Source organism: Triturus cristatus, chromosome 6, assembly GCF_964204655.1.
Source record: "Triturus cristatus chromosome 6, aTriCri1.1, whole genome shotgun sequence".
NCBI lineage: Eukaryota > Metazoa > Chordata > Amphibia > Caudata > Salamandridae > Triturus > Triturus cristatus.
The window spans coordinates 386,335,919-386,357,671 of record NC_140589.1 but is presented as its reverse complement, the minus strand read 5'-3'; the positions used below and the strand labels follow the sequence as shown (position 1 = coordinate 386,357,671).

General features: G+C 44.1%; 1 protein-coding gene across 1 annotated transcript in view; it reads left to right on the top strand.

Annotated features, from left to right (window-relative positions):
• Positions 1-21,753, top strand: part of TPO (thyroid peroxidase) — a 961,894-nt gene that overhangs the window by 130,689 nt on the left and 809,452 nt on the right. Inside the window, exons 4-5 of the mRNA XM_085609184.1 lie at positions 2,501-2,670; positions 14,688-14,820. Coding sequence (XP_085465310.1) covers positions 2,501-2,670; positions 14,688-14,820 — 303 coding nt within the window. The remainder of the gene's footprint in view (positions 1-2,500; positions 2,671-14,687; positions 14,821-21,753) is intronic.

Sequence of the window (21,753 nt, the reverse complement as noted above, 5' to 3'; positions counted from 1 at the left end):
GGCGTTAAAATTATCGCCGATTTAGCAGCAGGAAACTGCCGCTAAAGCGGCGATAATGCGCTTGATAATATGCCCTTGTGAATTCCCATAGAAGCCCATGTTCACACTGGAACATGGGCTTCTATGGAAATTTACAAGGGCATATTATCAAGCCCATTATCGCCGCACTAGCGGCAGTTTCCTTCCGCTAAAGCAGTGATAATTTTAACTACGTCCTTGATAATATGGCCCGTAGTGAGTTAAATCTTCAAAGCACAAAGTGCATCACCAACTGTATAAAATCCACCTGTATGGTTTAATGTTGTAAGTTTAAGCAGGGTTTTAGAAAGTGAGAACTTGAGTGGGGTGTGTGTCCCTGAAAGAATTCAGTGACCACCCCAAACGTGTAGTGTAAGTGGATTTTCACAAACATTTTTCAGGTTGCCCCCCCCAAAAAAAATAATGCAAAATAACTAGCACAAAAGGCAGAAATCGTACAGGAATGGGACTATAAGGAAGGGAAGGGTCATACCTTAAGGGGAAGTAAAGGAAATATTTTTCCATAGGGAAATCATTTGAGCAATAAAATAATCCAAAGACAAACACCATTCATTCTTCCTCAATCTTGTACCAGATTCTTACTTATTCACCACAAGGACTATCTACTACTAGATATTTGCTGACTTATTTCTCAAAAACTCTTAAAAGTAGTTAACTTGTGCAGTGCACGTTATGTACCACAGGTAAACATCAACTGTGTTTGTGCACATTTACATTATGCATAGTGTGGTTGAATGTTCGCCACGCATAAAGTCCACTAGAAAGCACACGAAGGACCAACAGTATGGCTGGATTATTGCAGCTTCTTGTGCATACTCCTTTACGGAATGAGAATCTGCAAAAATGCCTAAATATGCAGTTGTAGCACTCCCAAAATAACCATGTTGGAGTTCAGTAGGTGAATGAGCAATAAACATACCTTTAAATTCGATTTTTATCTTGTCACAGTTTCTGTGGGTTCAAGGACAAAAGTCAGACTTCAGATGTCAGGCTACGTCTTCTGACGAATTGCTCCTTATTCTGTTTACATAGGGATTGGTATGTAGTGATGTATAAAGGATCAAGTATTCAGTCTGAGTGGTAGATAATCAGGTTTATTCCAGGTAAGTACATTAGACGAGAATGAATATGAAATAAATGGATAATTGAATAAATGAACCCCACCAGGAGCAGGGTCCTACGCGCTCAGCCTCAGGTCTCAACTGACTTCAGGGAGTCAGGGAACATTCTAATGCAGCATAACAATACGAACATTCTACAGGAACAAGTCAGAGGCTGTGAAGGATGCAGTAAAGACAATACATTGGTGTTTACTTTTCTTTCTCTGAAACGTTGCAGGATTTTATCAAGTGAACTATCTGACAATCTATCTTGGGTACAGTGAATGTGAAAGGAAAGGCTGCAGGATCTCAATTTTTTCTAACACACAAAAAATGGAAGTACCTGTGTAGTGTCATGTACGTAAAGAATGATGGAACTCTTTTGGTTCCTTCTGGACTCCGTAGACCTGTGACGTAAGCGGTGGAAGGTAATGAAGTGAATTCAGATTTACGTTGGGTTCTTGCTTACACACTGAAAAATAAAGACGTGTATAACTACTCATCGTGTTGCGTAGTCATTGGTGAGTGCCCGGGCTGAGTAGGATGCTACAACCTATACAGATATTATAAAATATATCAGCCCTCAGCAAAGCACTAATGAAGTACATTTTTTGTAATTCTAAATCGTAATGGATACATAGAAAGGATTAAAACGAATTAGGACTCTTTACTGGATGAGTTGAAAATGATAAATATTTTGATGAAAGCTAACATACATTATCATTTGTGCACTATATAATTTTATCAGTAAAACGTCATCTCACTGCAAATTCTGTGGCCATTTCAATGCTAAATTTGCTACACCACACCCTACTCAGATGAATGGATGTGGCTTTTTTGGTGTTCTTGCTCTTTGAGAAATTCACGATCTCTACGGCTTCAGTGATGTAATCTTATTAGCAGCACCCCACTCTGAACATTATTCCAGCACCACACCTTTAAGTAGGCTTCTGATGTAATAACTGATGGTATTATGGACGAATGAGTAGATATATTTAAATCTTGCTAATCAATTTTAAAAGCGAGGTGGACGAGAACGATTTGGATCAAGTGTAAGATCTCCGGTAAGTAATCAAGACATTCTCAAATGTACAAAACTTGTTCGCAAATAAAAATTACCAGACACACATTGATAGTTAGGCGGCGCTGCAACGTCATTTTGTTTTTAAATGACAAAAAGGTAGGTTATTAAAAAGAGATTAACATTTCTTTTTGGGATACTTACAGATGCTCCTAAATCTATATGGACTTGGCCTGACTCGTATTATAAAGCTGCTGTGTATTTTCCTGGAAATAAATTGTGGATGTGAACAATTTCGGCAAGAATAGCTCAGTTGCAGCTTACTTTTTGTTTCTTAAAGGGATGCTAAAACCAAGAAAGAGTGTTCGCCAGCTCAGTTCATGGCTTTCTTAAAGCGACCCCAACAAGAGAGCTGGGAAGCATCCAGGGCAGCTGAAATAATGGAAATTACAACACAATTGACGAGAGACAGAGCCATCTTCGAAAACAGACGATCTGGACAAGTCTTTGGTAAATATATGAAAAGTTGAAATATGCCTTCCTTTCTGCTTCAATTCTTTCTCATTGAACTACTCTCGGTTTTTCTAATGCAGCAACTTAATAGATGGATGACAACATTGAAAGCAGAGGACAGAGAGTCATAAATCATTGCAAATTCTTTCATATTTTAGGTCGGCGCTGGCTTTCAAATAGATACTTGAAGGCTGCGATGCAATATTAATACACAGCTGCTTTCAGACCATCTCGCATTCGGATCTGTAGTTATTCACTGAAGTGCACTGCTCATTTGTATGACCGGCGTGTCATACGTTGCTGGACGTGAAGCCCACCAGAATCATTCTAAACTAATTCTGTGCCTGCCAGTCAATTCACACGTTTCCAAAACTAATATATGTTGGCGCATTCCTAATTTCCTATTCATACCGCATAGCTGAATTGAATGTTATGTTATTCTTACATGTTGCTGTGTCACAAAATAATCATCTAATTTATTTTCACAATGTGTCGGTCCATATCAAACTTATCTCATGCAGTCGCTCCCAGTAAACAAGAAAGCTTTTGAGAGCTCGCCATCTGCTAGCGGGAGTGTGGGTCCATGCCCTTAGGCCAGTTTTGCCGGGAGTACATCAGTGTTTCATCCAAAGGTCACCACTGTCCTTTATAATAGAAGAAAGTGTCAATCACGGATTACTCAGGAAACCTCTGTGTACATCTGCAGTTCCTCTCTCACTCTCTTTGGGAAACAGTTTACAGAGTCGCGAGAAGCACTGGGTATCTTCTGGCAGGAACTGGGCAGAATTGGATGCCCCTCTGTGGAATGCCATCCTAGAAGCTTACCCCCAGTTATTGCTGGATTCAGTAGAGGCGACACTCCTTTAAAGACACTTGGCTCAGGTTCTCATTGGATAGTTTAATTCCTGTCTCCAAGAAGAAGCATCATTTAAAAAAAATGGCCGATGTACAGGTTAACTTTCGGCAGCAAGTCAGGTCAGCTGTACGTGCACCTCCTTTAATGGTTTCAGCCCTTAGATGTGTCATGCTTTTAGGGCTACCCTGAGATCTATAAATCAGTATTTTCATTGGATCCTTGTCCATTGCGGGGATGATTGATTTCGTGCAGGAAGGGACCTTTCCTGCACAAAACCAATCCATTCAGGCGCTTTCCTTTTTCTATGTGTGCTGCAGAATGCAGCACACATAGATAAATGAAAGCACAAGGAGAAATGTTTCCATTTCTCTTCGTTGCGCCCGCTAATGCCACCCCTGGGGTGACATTCGCTTTTGACGCATTCCCAGGTTTACCATGCCTCGTAAAGCTGGGATTGTGTCAGGTTCCATGGGTGTTGCATAGGAACACCCACAGCAACACCCATGAAACGCCCCTTTCACGCAGTTTTCTGTGTGAAAGGGGCACATATTTACAAGGCCTTGAAAAGCCACGTAAAGTTGCTTTGCGCGGCCTTATAAAAATGCTGTTGCACACTGCCCCGCCGGAATGTCAAAAAAGTGATGTTCCGGGGCACAAAAGTGCCGATAGGGCCTCATAAATGAGGCCTCCAATCTTGACCCACTCTTTTGTTTTAATTGTAGACATATATCTCTGCTACCTATTTGTGCAAAATAGTTAGAAGAACACATGATCCAACAACTTACCGTGTACACAGAACTCAATGGCCTTCTCCACCCCTTGCAATCCGGGTTTCAATCAGGCCATAGCAGCTAATCAGCTCTGCTGGGTGTCACTGATGTTTTAAGTCTTCAACTGGATAATGTAAGAGCCGCTCAACTGATTCTGCTAGACCTCAATGCAGCATTTGAGACTGTATATCATCACACGCTCCTTCAAAGATTAGACGGCCTGTGAAATAAAGATATGGCCCCTGTCCTGGCTAAAATTGTTTTACAGGGCCGCACCTTCCAGGTGCCCAATAATCAACAAAATCACCCCTTAGTGTAAAATGTGCCTCAGGAATCCAGTTTGAGTCCTTTGCTCTTCAACCTATATGTACAACCACTAGCTGAGATAGTGGAAAATTGTGGCCTCACTTTTTTTCATTGTTCACTAACATAATATCAACAGCAACAATAGCGTGATACAAAAATATCATGTCAAAAATATCAAACTCAAAAATATTGTTTTCCTATACTAATAATGTAAATGACCAAAATATAAAAAATAAATATCGCTGTTGCTAATATCATTGTCCAAAATATTGTTTTTATATATATGAATGTTAGAACTGGGGGTCTCTAGTTGGCTGAGGTAGGTACCTTAGTCCAAATAGGGACCCTTGCTTCTAGTCAGGGTAAGGAGGGACACTCCTTTGGATAACCCCAGCTCACCCCCTGGTAGCTTGGCACGAGCAGCCAGGCTTATCTCCAAGGCAATGTGTAAAGTATTTGCAACCACACGCCCAGTAACACAGTGATAACACCACAAATGGACACCACACTGGTTTCATAAAAATAGCAGTATCTTTATAAAAAGGAATACAATGAGACCAAATGATAGAAAACCAACATATGCGTATTCGTAATAATTCACTTGGCCGGTTACTAGGCCAGCAATCACTTGTAGGTTCTTGCGGTATTAATGAGCCATCTACGATCTCTAATGCAGTCCTAATACAATGCTATGCAGTTCGTAATGTAATAATAGGACAGTCCTTAATGCAAGAATCAGGCAGTTTGTAATGTAATAATAATGCGATTCGTAATGAATGAATAAGGCAGTTCATAATGCAATAATAATGAGGTTCGTGATGCAAGAATCAGGCAGTGTGTAATGCAATAATCATGCGATTCGCGATGCAAGAATCAGGCAGTTCGTAATGCAATAATAATGCAATTCGTAATGCAAAAATCAGGCAGAGGCACACAAGATGGTTTAAGACAAGAAACCAGCCACTTTTAAAAATGTGGTTTCTAAGCACACAATTTAACCCCTTGTGTGCCCATGACGAGCTGGACTCGTCATGGAGCACAGTCGTGTTGTGCCCATGACGAGTCCAGCTCGTCATGAGGCATTCCCTCACCCGCACCAGAGGGATTCCCTTTTAGTGCAAATAGCCTCGGGAGCTGGGGAAGAGCTTCCCCAGCTCCCGAGGCCCCCCCCTTTCACTGTAATGACGATCGGCGCGCACATCGCGTCGATGTCATTACAGTGAAAGTGAAACTGAAAGGAGCCAAGAGGCTCATTTCAGTTTCACTTTCTACGTGCTCAAGGGGCTATCTCAGCCCCCTGAGCACGTAGAAAGACGGGAGAGGTATCGTTGGAAAGGGGAGAATCTCCCCACTAGACACCAGGGAGGGGGGAGCGGCCCCTTGGGCAAGGGCCTTTGCTCCCCCAACTGACGTTGGCACTATTTAGTCTTTTTGCCCCCCTTGGGGGCCAGATGGGGCATCGGCCCCCAATCTGCCCCCCCGGGGGGGCAAAAAGCCCACTAGACACCAGGGAATAAAAAATAAAAAAATACATAGAGGTGGGGGCTGCCCAAAACGGGCAGGCCCATGCCCCCACCCCACCCCCCAATTACTACAACCTTTCTGCCCCCCCGGGGGGCAGATGGGACATTGGCCCCTAATCTGCCCCTTCGGGGAAGCAGAAAGCCTACTAAATACCAGGGATTAGTTTTTAGGTTTTTTTTAGGGTGGGGGCTCCCGCAACGGGCACGCCAATGCCCCCACCCTCCCGCCACCATTACAGCCTTTCTGCCCTCCCTGGGTGGCAGATGGGACATCGGCCCCCAATCTGCCCCCCCAGGGGGGGCAAAATGCCCACTAGACACCAGGGGAAAAAAAAAAAAATAGAGGTGGGGCCTGCCCAAAACGGGCAGGCCCATGCCCCCACCCCACCCCCCAATTACTACAGCCTTTCTGCCCCCCCGGGGGGCAGATCGGGCATTGGCCCCTAATCAGAAAGCCCACTAAATACCAGGGATTCGTTTTTAGTTTTTTTTTAGGGTGGGGGCTGCCCGAAACGGGCACGCCAATGCCCCCACCCACCCACCATCATTACAGCCTTTCTACCCCCCTGGGGGGGAGATGGGGCATTAGCCCCTAATCTGCCCCTTCGTGGGGGGCGGAAAGCCCACTAGACGCCAGGGATTTTTTTAGCGCAATTTTCTTTAGGGTGATGGATTTTATTTAGGGTGGAGGCTGCCCGAAATGGGCACGCCAATGCCCCCACTCCCCACCACCATTACAGCCTTTCTGCCCCCCCCCTGGGGGGCAGATGGGGCAGTATCCCCCAATCTGCCCCCCGAGGGGCAGAAAGCCCACTATCCATGAGATATTTTTTTTGCGCAATTGTTTTTAGGGTGTGGGCTGCCCGAAACGGGCACTCCAATGCCCCCACCCTCCCCCCCACAAAAATGACAGTCTTTCTGCCCCCCAGGAGGCAGATGGGAGCTGTAGCCCCCAGTCTGGCCCCCCCTGGGGGGCGCAGAAAGTCCACTAGAAACCATGGATTTTTTTGGTTTATTAGTGTAGGGGTAGGGGCTCCCCAAAATGGGCATGACATCACAATACCCCCACACCACCCCCAGAGAAACTCCAGTGTTTCTGCCCCCCTGGGAGGGTAGTTGGTGGCAGCGGCCCCTGATCTGCCCCCTGGGGGGGCAGAAAGCCCACTAGGCGCCCGCGAGTACACAGGCTTTTTTTATGCGTGGGGGTGGGGGCTGCCCAAAATGGTCATACCAATGCCCCCACCCCCACAAAAAATAGCCACAGTCTTTCTGCCCCTTTAGGGGCATATCGGGATGAAACCCCCTTCCCTGATTCCCCCCTAGGGCGGCAGAAAGCCCACTGGGCTCCGGCTTTTTTTTAGCAATGTGCATACCTGTGGATTTTGGGCCTAGCTGTAGTTTTTGAACCATAGCTCTGCCGGCACCTAGGCAAACCTAGCAAACCTGTACATTCTTTAAAACTAGACACCGAGGGGAATCCTGGATGGGGTGACTTGACTGGCTCTCACCAGGTTCTGTTACCCAGAATCCATTGCAAACCTAAAAATGTGTCCAAAATAACAAATTTTCCTCACATTTCTGCGGTGGAAAGTTCTGGAATCTGCGTGGGTCCACAAAATTCCACCCACTCCGCGTTCCCCAAAGTCTTCCGAGAAAAATGGTACCTCACTTGCGTGGGTAGGCCTACTGCCCGCATCAGGCAAGGGCCCAAAACCAATTGAGGAGACATCAAAATTACCGATCACAAAACAACCTGGTTTTGCAAAGGGGGTCCCATGAGTTTTTGGCACCGGGCTTGGCGGCTATCTAGGGAAACCTACCAAACCCACACATTTCTGAAAACTAGACACCCGGGGGATTCCAGGGAGGTATGGCTTCCGTGGATCCTCCAAAGTTTCCTTACCCAGAATGCCCTACAAACCTCAAATTTAGCTGTAAAAATCACCTTTTTCACAAATTTTTGTGTGGGAAAGTTGTGGCATCACCGGGCAGACCGTTTTTGACCCTTGCCCGTGGCGGGTCCTTAGGCCTCCCACACGACTGAGGAACCATTTTTATCGGGAGACCCGGGGGAACGCTGGAAGATAGGAAATTTGTGTCAGCCCAGTGATGCCACAACTTTCCCACACAAAAATGTGTGACAAAGGTGATTTTTTCAGCTAAATTTGAGGTTTGCAGGGCATTCTGGGTAAGGAAATGTTGGGGGATCCACGCAAGCCATACCTCCCTGGATTCCCCTGGGTGTCTAGTTTTCAAAAACCGTATAGGTTTGCTAGGTTTCCCTAGGTGCCGGCAGAGCTATGGTTCAAAAAGTACAGCTAGGCACTTTGCCAAAAAAGGGTCATTTTTCACAGCGAAATTGAGGTGTGGCCACGTTGCGTTTTGCGCCGTTTTCTGTCGCTGGCACTAGGCCGACCCACACAAGTGAGGTACCATTTTTCTCAGAAGACTTTGGGGAACGCGGGGTGGGTGGAAATTTGTGGATCCACGTAGATTCCAGAACTTTCCAACAGAGAAATGTGGGGAAAATGTGTTTTTTTGGGTAATTTTTGAGGTTTGCAAGGGATTCTGGGTAACATAACCTGGTGGGAGGCAGTCAAGTCACCCCATCCTGGATTCCCCTGGGTGTCTAGTTTTCAAAAATGTATAGGTTTGCTAGGTTTCCCTAGGTGCCGGCAGAGCTATGGTTCAAAAACTACAGCTAGGCACTTTGCCAAAAAAGAGTCATTTTTCGATACAAAATTGAGGTGTGTCCACGTTACGTTTTGCGCCGTTTCCTGTCGCGGGCACTAGGCTGACCCACACAAGTGAGGTACCATTTTTCTCGGAAGACTTTGGGGAACGCGGGGTGGGTGGAAATTTGTGGATCCACGCAGATTCCAGAACTTTCCACCAGAGAAATGTAGGGAAAATTCATTTTTTGGGCAATTTTTTAGGTTTGCAAGGGATTCTGTGTAACAGAACCTGGTGGGAGGCAGTCAAGTCACCCCATCCTGGATTCCCCTGGGTGTCTAGTTTTCAAAAATGTATAGGTTTGCTAGGTTTCCCTAGGTGCCGGCAGAGCTATGGTTCAAAAACTACAGCTAGGCACTTTGCCAAAAAAGGGTCATTTTCCGATACAAAATTGAGGTGTGTCTACGTTACGTTTTGCGCCGTTTCCTGTCGCGGACACTAGGCTGACCCACACAAGTAAGGTACCATTTTTTTCGGAAGACTTTGGGGAACACTGGGTGGGTGGAAATTTGGGGATCCAAGTAGATCCCAGAACTTTCCACCACAGAAATATGGGGAAAATATATTTTTTGGGCAATTTTTGAGGTTTGCAAGGGATTCTGGGTAACAGAACCTGGTGGGAGGCAGTCAAGTCACCCCATCCTGGATTCCCCTGGGTGTCTAGTTTTCAAAAATGTATAGATTTGCTAGGTTTCCCTAGGTGCCGGCAAAGCTATGGTTCAAAAACTACAGCTAGGCACTTTGCCAAAAAAGGGTCATTTTCCGATACAAAATTGAGGTGTGACCACGTTACGTTTTGCGCCGTTTCCTGTCGCGGACACTAGGCTGACCCACACAAGTGAGGTACCATTTTTCTCGGAAGACTTTGGGGAACGCGGGGTGGGTGGAAATTTGTGGATCCATGCAGATTCCAGAACTTTCCACCAGAGAAATATAGGGAAAATTCATTTTTTGGGCAATATTTTAGGTTTTGGTTTCAGCAAAAAATGTCGTATGTCATGGATAGGGGGAAACCCTTAGTTGGAACTAGGGCCAAGAGTAACATACGATGTCAGAGAGTGACCACCAAACTCTACACCCATTTTAAAACAATGCAACATCAGACAGACTCCATCAACTGGGTGGTCTTAGAAGCACATCCTCAGATCTCTCAAAATGCTTTGTTTAAACTTGAGCAAAGATGGGTTCTTAGACTGTCTTCGCATCTGACTGGGCTGAACGACGACATCCCTTGGTCCACACTCAGTGGGTAAGCATGCTCCCTAATAGGACCTGTGACCCTTCCTTAATACACGATGTATGCCTGTTACTCTTACGACCACCTTGGCCAATCCTGTTATCTTTCATGCGGACCTCACCTCCCTAGCAGTGTTGATAGTTGAAAATACACCATGAAGAGATCACAAACCACCTAGATCCCTTTTTTCACTGTAGTAAATAGATACACAATACTCGTATCTTATTTTATCTTTTTCTCTGCCTCCCTCTGTTCGTTTATATGTGTCTGTCTCCCGTGCGGATAGTTGCCGCGCTGTTTTTAGACCCCTATTCACGGGTTATACCCCCGTAGATTTTTTAGGTCATTGAAACTCCATCATGGCCCCCGCGACCGCCACCATTATCCCGGTTTTTTTTGGGGGGACTGTGCCTGGTCACTCACCTTTTGCCTTGCTTTAATCTATATCGCTAAGGCACCCTGCTCTTTGAGTACACCTACCAATGTAGTATCACTTCCTGACTCATACCAGATCCCGATAGCTATTCACTCTACCCGTTCCAACATGGCCGCCCCTCAATCTATTCCCCGACCAATGGGATTGAGACAACCATGGTCACGTGACGTAATTGGCGTCTCTCGATATCCTTATCTGGCCAAGACCGACACTGGACGGGACCCATCCCAGGTCCGGCGGCAGGGGTAGGTCTTTCATCCCACGCGTCGAACGACGCAGGTGAGTGCATCGTGTTCCGCCGCTCTATTTTCCATAAGGTGAGTTTGGCTGCATTGAGGGGGCTTTTTGGCGCCTCCATGACTTCAATGGCACCTCGAGCGAGAACGTCCTGCTCTGACCCATCCGCTATCAGTGGCTATGGCGGTCGCCCCCTGTTTGCTCACGAGCCTTCCGTAACAACCCAGTTATTGACCTCGCTGACCATTTGGGCGGCGACACACCTTGGCCCCTGAGCACGAGGGTTACCACGGCTGCACACCTTATCGCTCACGTTAGTACCTTTTGAAATATAAGGCTGCCTTCACCCTCCAACACTTTACTTACCGCTTGGATTGCCGGGACGATCATGCCACTGTGGATTTTGGTCCATGCTTGGTTTTTTATAATCGCTCTTCCCGGTTTTTTACCCTAGGACCCACGTTGGGAGTCCTTTTTACCCGCCGGAGACTGCTGCAAGATTGTCTTGCTAATACAAGAGGTGAGTTTTGCACCTCCCCTCTGTCTCCGCCCCGAGTCCTGTCTCTTGATCCGTCCTTTGTGACCTTTCAATACCCGCCCTGGGAACTTCTCCCCAGGAGACTCTTGATGATTTCAGCTCATTATGTTATGTGTGTATTATTTACCATGCAGTATGTTGTCATGTTTTTTCTGTCTCCAATCTCTTCATAGGTTACTCCTGAGCACCTCTCGGGTATGTAAAACACACATACCTTTGTTGTAGATAGTCTATGTTTTTTGATCCTGACGAATTGCCGTGACTACTTACTGGCTTTATAGGCAAGAAACATGTTGATCTTTTTGAGAGTAGGGCATACACAACTAGCGTCATAACCACTAGTAGCTATCCCCACCTCACTTTTCTCATTTCTTTTAATTAGGCTGTTTACCACTCCATTAAATACATTTTTTTGTGGACTAACAGTACCTATTTTATCCTTACACCACATCTACACATTCTAGGGCCCCTTACCCCCACAGCACCCTTCGGCAGGAACAGAAGATCCCCGCCAAAGAGCCCCATTATTGGGAGCCCGTCAGGAATTGCAGCGCCGACCTGACGAGGGGCAGGCTCAAATGATGAAGCATGACACCTAGCTTGCTGGGTGTGTGAGGGCCCTAGTTCCAACTAAGGGTTTCCCCCTATCCATGACATACGACATTTTTTGCTGAAACCATAACTTTTTCTTCTCTGACCTGAGGAACTTTGTACCCTTTTTGTCTCATCAGTCTTTTGGGTATGTACACTGGACCTCGTTAATCTTACCCACCTATCCCTCTCTTTGTTGACACAATATTTTAGGTTTGCAAGGGATTCTGTGTAACAGAACCTGGTGGGAGGCAGTCAAGTCACCCCTTCCTGGATTCCCCTGGGTGTCTAGTTTTCAAAAATTTATAGGTTTGCTAGGTTTCCCTAGGTGCCGGCAGAGCTATGATTCAAAAACTACAGCTAGGCACTTTGCCAAAAAAGGGCCATTTTTCACAGCGAAATTGAGGTGTGTCCACGTTGCGTTTTGCGCCGTTTCCTGTCGCGGGCACTAGGCCGACCCACACAAGTGAGGTACCATTTTTCTCGGAAGACTTTGGGGAACACTGGGTGGGTGGAAATTTGGGGATCCAAGTAGATTCCAGAACTTTCCACCACAGAAATATGGGGAAAATGTGTTTATTTTGGCAATTTTTGAGGTTTGCAAGGGATTCTGGGTAACAGAACCTGGTGGGAGGCAGTCAAGTCACCCCATCCTGGATTCCCCTGGGTGTCTAGTTTTCAAAAATGTATAGATTTGCTAGGTTTCCCTAGGTGCTGGCAGAGCTATGGTTCAAAAACTACAGCTAGGCACTTTGCCAAAAAAGGGTCATTTTTCGCTACAAAATTGAGGTGTGTCCATGTTACGTTTTGCGCCGTTTCCTGTCGCGGGAACTGGTCTTACCCACACAAGTGAGATACTATTTTTCTCGGAAGACTTTGGGGAATGCGGGGTGGGTGGAAATTTGTGGATCCACGCAGATTCCAGAACTTTCCACCAGATATATGTGTGGAAAAAGTGTTTTTTTGGCAATTTTTTAGGTTTGCAAGGGATTCTGGGTAACAGAACCTGGTGGGAGGCAGTCAAGTCACCCCATCTTAGATTTCCCTGGGTGTCTAGTTTTCAAAAATGTATAGGTTTGCTAGGTTTCCCTAGGTGCCGGCAGAGCTGGGGTTCAAAAACTACAGCTTGGCACTTTGCTAAAAAAGGGTAATTTTGCATTGTGAAAATGTGGTGTGTTCACGTTGGGTTTTGAGCCATTTCCTGTTGTGGGCACTATGCCTACCCCTACAAGTGAGGTACCATTTTTATCGGGAGACTTAGGGTAATTCAGATTTGTAAAGGAACTGTTATTACCTATTGACTTTCGATGCATTTCTGCCTTCCAAATGAAAGACATTGTGTAAAAAAGAAGTCATTCTAAAAAATGACTGATAATTCTCTTGCTAGTATGAGTATTCCCAATTTCGGAAATGTGCAAATATCTACTGTTTCTAAACTCTATATTTTGTTCCCATTTCAGAAATACATAGGTGTCTTTCATACCGATTTTTCCATGTACACATTTTTACAGAATAATTACTATATACCCGGTACATAATAAAAAACCATTGCAAGTTGCTGCTCAGTTTTTGGATCTGGGTTCGTCGGGTTCTTGGTGAACCTTCAAGTCCTATATATCCCCACAACCAGTAATGTCCAGCAGATGTAACGGTATATTTCTTTCAAAGAGCTGTCATAATTAGTAGAAGTAGAAGGAGAATGTTTTCCATTGAGGCAAGGTTCTGCTCAGGTTTCCAAATTGCGAAACCCACTTATTCAACATGGGCCACACACTGGAGATTCCTCAGGCCTCCCTTACTCTTGAGAGCAGTGATTAATTTGGGATGGTGGTTTCCGGTGGGGAGCACCAGCACTTATTTTTGGGGGCCTGCACTTATTTATCTGCACTAAACATTTACTGAGAGGAAGAGGAAACATTAAAAAAATGTAAGGATGGAGGAAGAGAAAGGCATAAACACAGTCACAAAGTGAGAAAGCAGGGACATACAGAGGTGAGATGAAGGTGAGTGGGGAGTCTTTTGGCAAGTTAAAGATGAATGAGGGGGGTTTAGGAATACACAGCCTTGGAAATCCGTGCGCGCAAATTTAATTGCACCAGCTGCATTTCAGAGCAGAGCTTTGACCACCGTCACTATTTCATTTACAAATCAAGCACAGCTTGAGAGCTGTAGGTGGATTAAGTTTTGACCAAGACCAAGTTCACCTATACGTTGTCTATCTTTAATAGTCAATATGCTACAGAAATGCATTTAATATCCCTTATTGTAAATAACAATATTTTTATTACCTATTTTGTTGGTTAGATATATACAGGAATTTAATAATTAGACATGCGCAACTGAAAGAAAAGGGAAAAAAAGTATTTATAACTGAGTTTGCCTTAAACAAATATATCAATATTTCGAATAATAATGCCTATTTGTATTTGTCTCATTTCCTTTTCTTGATGTAGGTGTCTTTGCTTTTTTATCACCTTTATTTTGTCATAAAATAGGCGTATGCTTATTGAATAAGACAAAGATGAGAGAAGAAGCATGCACATCCAGTAAATCATGCAAACATAGCAGTGTGCCTCAATTATTCCCAACAGAAGGTGGAATTTTATAGAGAGAATGATTATTGTCCTGTATATTCTATCAGTCAGAAAACGAATACTTCATTTACGTCAGTACTATAAATTTACACAAGACTTATAATAACGTCTCGGCTATAGGGAAGACTGAGTAATGTCTTCAATAACCGAACACAAATGCAAACATTACTTAAGAGATGGATTTCTTTTCTAGATCGGTTATCGGAGGAAATGCTTGCCATGATTGCCAATGTATCAGGATGTCTTCCTTACATGCTGCCACCAATATGTCCCAAAAAATGTCTAGCTACAAAATACAGACTCATCACCGGAGCATGCAATAACAGGTAAAAACATAAGATGGATGATATAGAGAAGTATGCTTCATACCAGGCTGCAAAATGTTTACTATACAAATTATAGTTCAAATTCACAATAAGGCAGTGGGGCAGGGGTTTGTCAATATCTGAGATTTTAATCTTAAGCCCCTCTCTTCAACTTTTCCTCTTGTTGCTTCTCACTGCAGGCAGCCTTGATGGGCCAAACTGTCACAATCAGGGGGTCCTCCCAAAGCCACAGGGGTTAGATTTCTACCTCCTTGGTGCAAGAATTCCGTTCAATGCACCAATACCAATTTGAAATCCAGTTGGACTGTCACCCATACACAAACTACTGAACGGTACTGTGCAGGTGGTGTTTTCTGGTCTTGATTAGTCCCACTAGATGAGTTCAGGAACACAGTGGAACTCCAAACCCTCTTTCATCAATGAATAACACATGCAAAACAACACTAAGGCCTGAATCTGGTGCCTCCTAATGGCATTTGCTCCATCCAAATTGGTCCGGGAATGTGTCTTTCTAACCGACTCTGAAAGGTTTCCAACCAACCGAGTATGATGTGAGTTAGGCGTTAGGAATATCCGACTCCAAACCCGATGGCATTTGGAATGACCAAGCCATACGGAGCAGAATTGTACATCTCTATGGGCCGTGTATCCTAACAACCGAGTACGATGCTGGATTTGGACAGCCTTTCGGAATCGTGCCATCCGACTCAAATTGGCAGTCGAAATCAGACTTTAGGGGCCCGTAGTGGGACCCCCTGCACCTGGAGCCTTCCCAATCAGGCTGGTGGGGGTACCCATGGGTCTTCCCTTACCAGCCATGCACAGTGTGTCAGGGGTGCCCGCCACAGGGTGTCCAATTTTTTCCAGCCACCCCTTTCTTCAATGGGAGCCTATGCATTTGGTCGGAACAAAGGCTCCCATTGAAGTCAATGGGAGTCCAACCAAATTGTATCTGGAAGCATCCGGATGCATCGTACTCGTTCGGTTGGACTCTCCCGATCTGATTTGGTTTGAAACCATTCCCAAACCCATCCGGTTGGGAAGCTTTCCAAACCGCATCATAATCGAGCCCTAAGAAAGAGGAGATATAATTTTAAATTCCCATTGCTTGGATTAGTGCAAGGTGCTACACTTACATAAGTGAGCACCATATACTAAGCCAGCTTCCTACACACCATTGGAAAGAACACACCAGTAAAAGAAGAACACGTTGTCCTGCAAATTAGATGAGTTCACAAGATCAATGGTGAAGAAACGAAGTGTAATCGCTTTCATAGCAGTCTCTTGAAAACATTGTTTTCTTAAGTAGCATGTCTCAGTGTTTCTGAAGGATGGCAGGTCCTGTCATAAGAGAAGTAAGGCCAATAAAATATGGATATTTAAGAAGGTGTAACCTCCAATAATTTCAGGCCTTTCATGACATGGTCCTGAATTTTTATAAAGGCATCCTTGGACATCAGAGAGAGGGAGGAGCTCCAGTGGTGGGAAATAAAGAAAAGAGTTGAAGCAGTTCCATCAGTGAAGATCCATACATCTTTATAAAGTCCTGCTTTCCTCAGTCCTTACGCTTAATAGCAACTCTTTCAGTTTAATGCAAATGATTCATGACTGGGAAGGGACATCTTATGCATTATTATATGATGTAGGTCTTGTTGCTTTTAGTCAATCGCTTTCATTGTGGTGGAATATTTGTAAGTGTTGCTTAGTATAATCTCCATCTGACCGAAGTCGATTGATACTTGCACCAGAAAATTAACAATCCTTCCTATAGTAATTTGTATAAATGATTGATAAATACATGTCCAAATGGTTTGTGTTCATACTCAAGTTTCCTAATAAATGGAAGATGGAAAAGAAGAAATAATACTTAGCAATTAAATTATATTGAAAATGATAATATTCAAAACTGTAGTGTGGTTTAAATAGTACAAAACAATATGATCAATTGAAATTAAGGAGTGAAGTCTGAAGCAGCATTTCCACTCGACTGAGAAAATGGAAGTTATAGCCCAGTGATAGCCGATATAAAAGTCAAGCCTAACTGCAATGACAAAAGTCTCAGGGTGATCATTTCTTTGTTCCCTGGGCTCCCCTGTATTTTTTGCAAATGTGGTACATTCCTCCTATCAAAGTAACCCAAGCAAACTGTGAATCAAGTGCTTCCTAAGGGCATCATTGGTGTTTACCAGAGCAGGAGAGACTCTAGATATGTTTCCACACTCTAATTCTGATCAGGTAATGCCCCTGTAGCCATTCCCAAGACTGCGTGTCTACATTATGTACCCGTTGAATGCACTTGATGCACGCAAGGGTGATGCATACTGGCTTCCTTCAAATTAAGTCCTGTCTCTTCCAGTAAATGTGGCCCTGTGGCAGGTTTGTATGATTTAGATTCATCATTCTCCCATGATCTAGGTTGTATTTGCAATGATTGTGAACTTGGAAACAAGGGTGGTTTATCATTGAATCACTTTTGTTTGAAGTGAAGAAAATGGACATAGATATTTCTGCCGCTCATCTTGGATGTTTTTGAAGGAGTGAGATGTTTAGAATCAGACAGAAACGTCAGAGAATTTCTTATTGTTGCAGGGAATAGAAAAGGGCCCTCACCATGAACAAGTGGAATCAATACGCACACAAAATTGGTATATTTAATAGTTTTTATTATATGTTGACCTTTTATAAATCATCTGAATAAGAATTGTCATTATAACAACAATACTTTACCTCACTGATAATGAATATTATTAGAGTGAATACAATATAGACCCCATGCAATTGTTCACCTCACATCCCTAACTAGGTTGCATACAACTCCTAATTTGCAGCATCATGTTTCTAACCAATTTGTGTTGAGTCATTTAATATCCATAGGTTTCTCAACAGACAGCTTGCCTCCCAGCAACTAGTTTCTCTTCTCATTCCTCCATAATTGGGTTCAATTTATATAGTTTTCTCTTCATATTGTTTCTTGCTTGCAACCTAGTGTTTTCAACACCAAGCTGTAAATAATATTTTCCATTGAAGCATGAAGGAAGTTCAGAAGAATTAGCTCTTTCTACTTTTTGAACTCTGTTAGCACAAAATAGAGGCATGCTTATGGAGAAGCTCCACTACCGCAGGCACCGTGAGAATGTAGTAAAATAACTGAAAACTCCCCTTAGCTGATGCAACATGGAAAAACCACCACATGACAATATCGGACATAAAACGATGTCAATTTTACAAATATAGCAAAAAAGCCCTGGTTTATTCTGCGGCTTAATTTTCAGACCTAGTGCACCTATAACAAGCGTGAAAACTTAATACAACACTCAGTGCAGAAGGACAGACCATGTCAACATACATCAAAGCCTCAAATACATATAAACATTGTCACAATACAAAACGGTAACTGCACATTACAGAATGGAACACAAATCAAGATTGCATTCTGTCCACATGCTTTTAGGGTTAACCCTTAGATGATCACAAACATCAGTGAATATAAATTGGAGCATGGCTACAGGCCCCAGGGAACAAATGAAACAGTCCATGACCCACTTTTTACTTCCACCTTCCTACTCACATCACACCGCAGTTCAGGAAGTTTTACTGGGTCCCTATTCACAAGCACAGCCAATTCAAACTTCTCACTCACACATACAAAGCCCTACACAACACAGGGCCAGAATGCATGAACAGCAGCATACACTTTCACCAACTCACTAGACAGCTACATCCGCAGAAGTAAAACTGGAGGTCGCTCATTCTCCTACTTCACACCCAACACATGGAACCACATACTTCAACACATCAGAGCCTTTTTGTCACTTCTTAAGTCCGCAAGAAGCTGAAGATTTGGCTCCTTGTATAAGCACCTTGGGGACCACACACCTACACACCTGCCCAAGTGTATGGATACCCGCTTGGGTGAATAATTTGCTATGCAAATCAATATAACATAACATAACTCAGGACCTGTGTGATGGAAATACATAAGGAAATAAATCAGAGCTGACTCCTTTAGAAGTCCCCACACTGGTGTCACACATACACAAAGGCCACAACATCATAAATGCATTTTGCAAGCAAGATATCTGTTGTTATTGTGTTGTTTTATTGATTTACCTTATTCAAATCTATTTAATTGGCCGTTGTTAGAAATTAGGTCTCTAGTTGGCAGTGGTTTGTACCCTGTCCAAGTAGGGACCCACAAGCCTGGGCAAGGTAGGTAAGTTATACACTAAGAATAACCCCTGCTCACCCCCTTGGTAGCTTGGCAAGCGCAGTCAGGCTTATCCCCAGAGGCAATGTGTAAAGTATTTGTGCAAACACACAAAATAACACAGTGGAAATACCACAAAGATACTCCATACCAGTTTAGCAAAATAGCCAATATTTCTCTGAGTAAAACAAGACCAAAATGACCAAAATCCAACATTTACAAGTCAAGATAAGTCGATCAAGCGAGAACAGGTGTCAGTAGTCATGCAGACCCCGGTACAATACCTTGTAGGCACTGGAAATCAAAGAAGAGGCAAGACTCAGGGGAGGTGAGGAGTCGGGGCGGCAAGTACAGCATTGTTCCCTTACTGCTAGGTAGGTCCTTGGCACATCTGCACTCGAGCATAGTGCATTGCACGAAAGAGGTGAGGCATCACTAAAGCAAGTGAGGCATTGATTCCAGGCGGCAGTGCAGAGTTGTGGAGTCACTGACACCGAGAATGTTGCAGGACGGAGAGGAGGTGATGCAGCAATTGCCAAGATGACCCTCGGTTCCTTACTGTTGTGCGGTGTTCATGTCGAACCGCTAGGCCACAGCTGTGATGTCAGAGAGGTGCATTACAGAAGTCCGTGGAGAGGTTCTTGAGACTCAAGCAGTGGCGATTCTTCAGAGGTGCTGCAGAGTCGTTGGAGCCTGCATTGTAAGTCACGGTTGTTGAGTCGAGCGGGGCCCATGTCTTCGGTGCAGGCCGCAGCATGGCATGAAAGTCGTAGACAGGCACCAGTACCAAAGTCACTTGACATCGTTTTTAGCTTTTAGCACATAAACTCACTTCCAAGGTCCCAAGAACTGTGTTGGCACCACTTGGCAGGTAGGGTTTTCAGCAAAGATACCTCGGTGCTGCAGGTGAAGTCTTTGATGGCCCGAGTCTTCCAACAAAAAGCAAACTCTACTCAAGCCTTTGAGAAACTTTAGAAAGCATGATGTAGAGAGCAAAGTCCTGTCCAGGACAGAAGCAGCAGGCCAACACTGCAAAGTGGCAGTCTCTTCTGGAAGCAAAACAGCTCTTCTTCCTGGCAGAACGTCCTCAGTCCAGAAGTGTTCTACATATATGGTGTCAGAGGTCCAGTACTTATACCTACTTTGGTCTTTGAAGAGAGGAGACTTCAAAGAAAGGTCTTTGTAAGTAAGCAAGTTTAATAAATAAAAACCTTAACAATTTTCACGTGAAAAGCATAACACAGCAGGTTTTTATAATCAAAAGATTTGAGAGCATGTCATATAAACATTAATTCCTTGTGTCAAGGTAGTTGGAACAATGTACAATGGTTGTTGTCAGGATAGTAGACAGACAAAGTCTTCAATCTTGAGATCGGACATAAAATATTTGTCTTGAGGTAAATAGATGTATAAAATTTCAGCTGTAATTAGCTAAATGTGTACAATGTAGGCAGTTTATTCAATGCGCAAAGAAAGCAACATGGATACTGGGATAAAACACTAAAACCCTAGGTGCATTGCTAGCTAAAGTTGTCAATCAATATTCAGTCTTGCATAGCAGCATAACAAATGCATCCTCTATGAGTTGGCTTGATGTGCAGGTAGTAGCAAGGTGAATACCAACTCCATTCTTGGCTCTAAATGTTTTTTGAAGAACTTGCTGTTGCTGGCACGTAAAGTGTCTAGTGCATTATAAGTGAAGATGAATGACTTTATTCACCTGATTTATTTAAAAGCCATAGCAAAGAGGTATCAAAATTTAAAGTTGCCTGGTTGCAAAAAACGGGGGGGGTGGAGGGATAGGGTACAGGGAAGCATGATTTGGTGGTTAAAAAGCCCAGGATTATATCTCTGTAGAGGTAGGAGACAGTTCTATACTCGATTGATCTATAGACAGCCGGGGTGGTGTTTTACTGTTGGGCGTTGTGCTGCAGCTTTTTGTGCCAGGTCCTGATCATTCTGCTATCCCAAGTGACTACATCAGAGCCGAAATATGAGGAGCATGAGGCTCAGAGGTCCCAAGCGACAGAGGGGAGAGTTTCCCGGTTTTAAAGGGGGTGTGTGTAGGGGACAAGACAAAAAGATGTGCTGCTCGCTGGTTGAGATTGAAGTGGGTGATGTTTGGCCTAAGTGCTTGAAATTCACTGAACAGCGACACCGTGGGGTTCTTTTGATTGCAGTGATAAAGGTTCCTAGCCGCTTTTTCTCCATATTTTTTCCCCTGCCGTCTCCATAAATCATACAAAATAACAAGACAAGTGTGCATCTCCACCTCCAAAACATGCCCTCACTGCTTGCCTGCAGGATCTTATCCCCTTGATTTTAAAAATGGGTTTCAGTAGCTGTCAGCCTTCAAATTGCAGTTACCCACAGATGCACAATAGGTGTAAGACAATCTCTTCCACTTTCCCACATAAGCAGCAGGTAGTTGGTGTCAGTGATCCAAGGAGGGAGGTGCAGCAGGGATGGTAGACTGCCCATTCAGAAGTGAAGGTATTTTTCTTTCATTCTCCTGTTGAATCCAGCACCTAAATAAGATTGTGGGGAGGGCTTGGTGTAGCTCTGTAGGACGAACCATCCGTGGGCCCTTTCTTTGAGAGCTGCCATGTCTTCCACTATAGACAGCCTTTTCCCTGTCTTGTTTACCAGTTGTTTGAAGCTATTGTGAGTTCCGGAGGCCGCCGAAAGGTCCACAAGGCCTAGATTATTTATTGATGCTGTCAAAT